Source organism: Penaeus monodon, chromosome 28 (genome assembly GCF_015228065.2).
Source record: "Penaeus monodon isolate SGIC_2016 chromosome 28, NSTDA_Pmon_1, whole genome shotgun sequence".
In the NCBI taxonomy this organism is placed as follows: Eukaryota; Metazoa; Arthropoda; class Malacostraca; order Decapoda; family Penaeidae; genus Penaeus; species Penaeus monodon.
The window spans coordinates 5,889,819-5,890,407 of record NC_051413.1 but is presented as its reverse complement, the minus strand read 5'-3'; the positions used below and the strand labels follow the sequence as shown (position 1 = coordinate 5,890,407).

General features: G+C 41.3%; 1 protein-coding gene across 1 annotated transcript in view; it reads left to right on the top strand.

Annotated features, from left to right (window-relative positions):
* Nucleotides 1-589, top strand: part of LOC119590928 (trypsin-1-like) — a gene marked incomplete at its 3' end in the record, with an annotated part of 15,198 nt that overhangs the window by 3,039 nt on the left and 11,570 nt on the right. The window contains 1 exon segment of the mRNA XM_037939667.1: nucleotides 39-107. Coding sequence (XP_037795595.1) covers nucleotides 51-107 — 57 coding nt within the window.

The following is a 589-nucleotide window of genomic DNA, read 5'->3' as shown; positions in this document are numbered from 1 at the left end:
AGTGAGCTGAGCCCTCATGCCTCCAATCCACTCACCAGGTTTCCAGGACGATGAGACGATTCGTCAGCTGCGGGAACAAACGTTGGAGTGTCAGCACCCTACGAGTGGTAAGTGTCAGCCGGATTTCTTGCCTATCCAGTGATTAATTACCTTTTTTTTGCCAGAGTGAGAAAAGGGTGTTAATTCTCCCCCGCCTTTTGTTTTAAGGATCGCTTTAACACGGCGTTTCTGTACCCGTGAGGCTTTTTTTATGTTATGGGAAGATATCGAGGGGGGTCATTGTTTCGATGGTTCGAGTTCGTGATTCAAAATTGTTTCGAACTTTGGATGTGTACCAACCTCGTTAGAAATCATGGATGGATTAAATTGATGACAATTGCTATCATTATATGAATTAAGTATTGGCTTATATTTGTACAGATTGATTTCCGCTTTTCGCAAAGTTCCCATGATGTTATTTAAACCTCGTGATTGATAACTATAATTTCTTACTGGGCCCCCCCCCCTTTTAAAAGGCCCCAAATTTTTTTTTGGGGGTTTTTAAACCCTTTTTTTTTTAAGATTTCCCCTTTTTTTTGGGGGGGAAAAA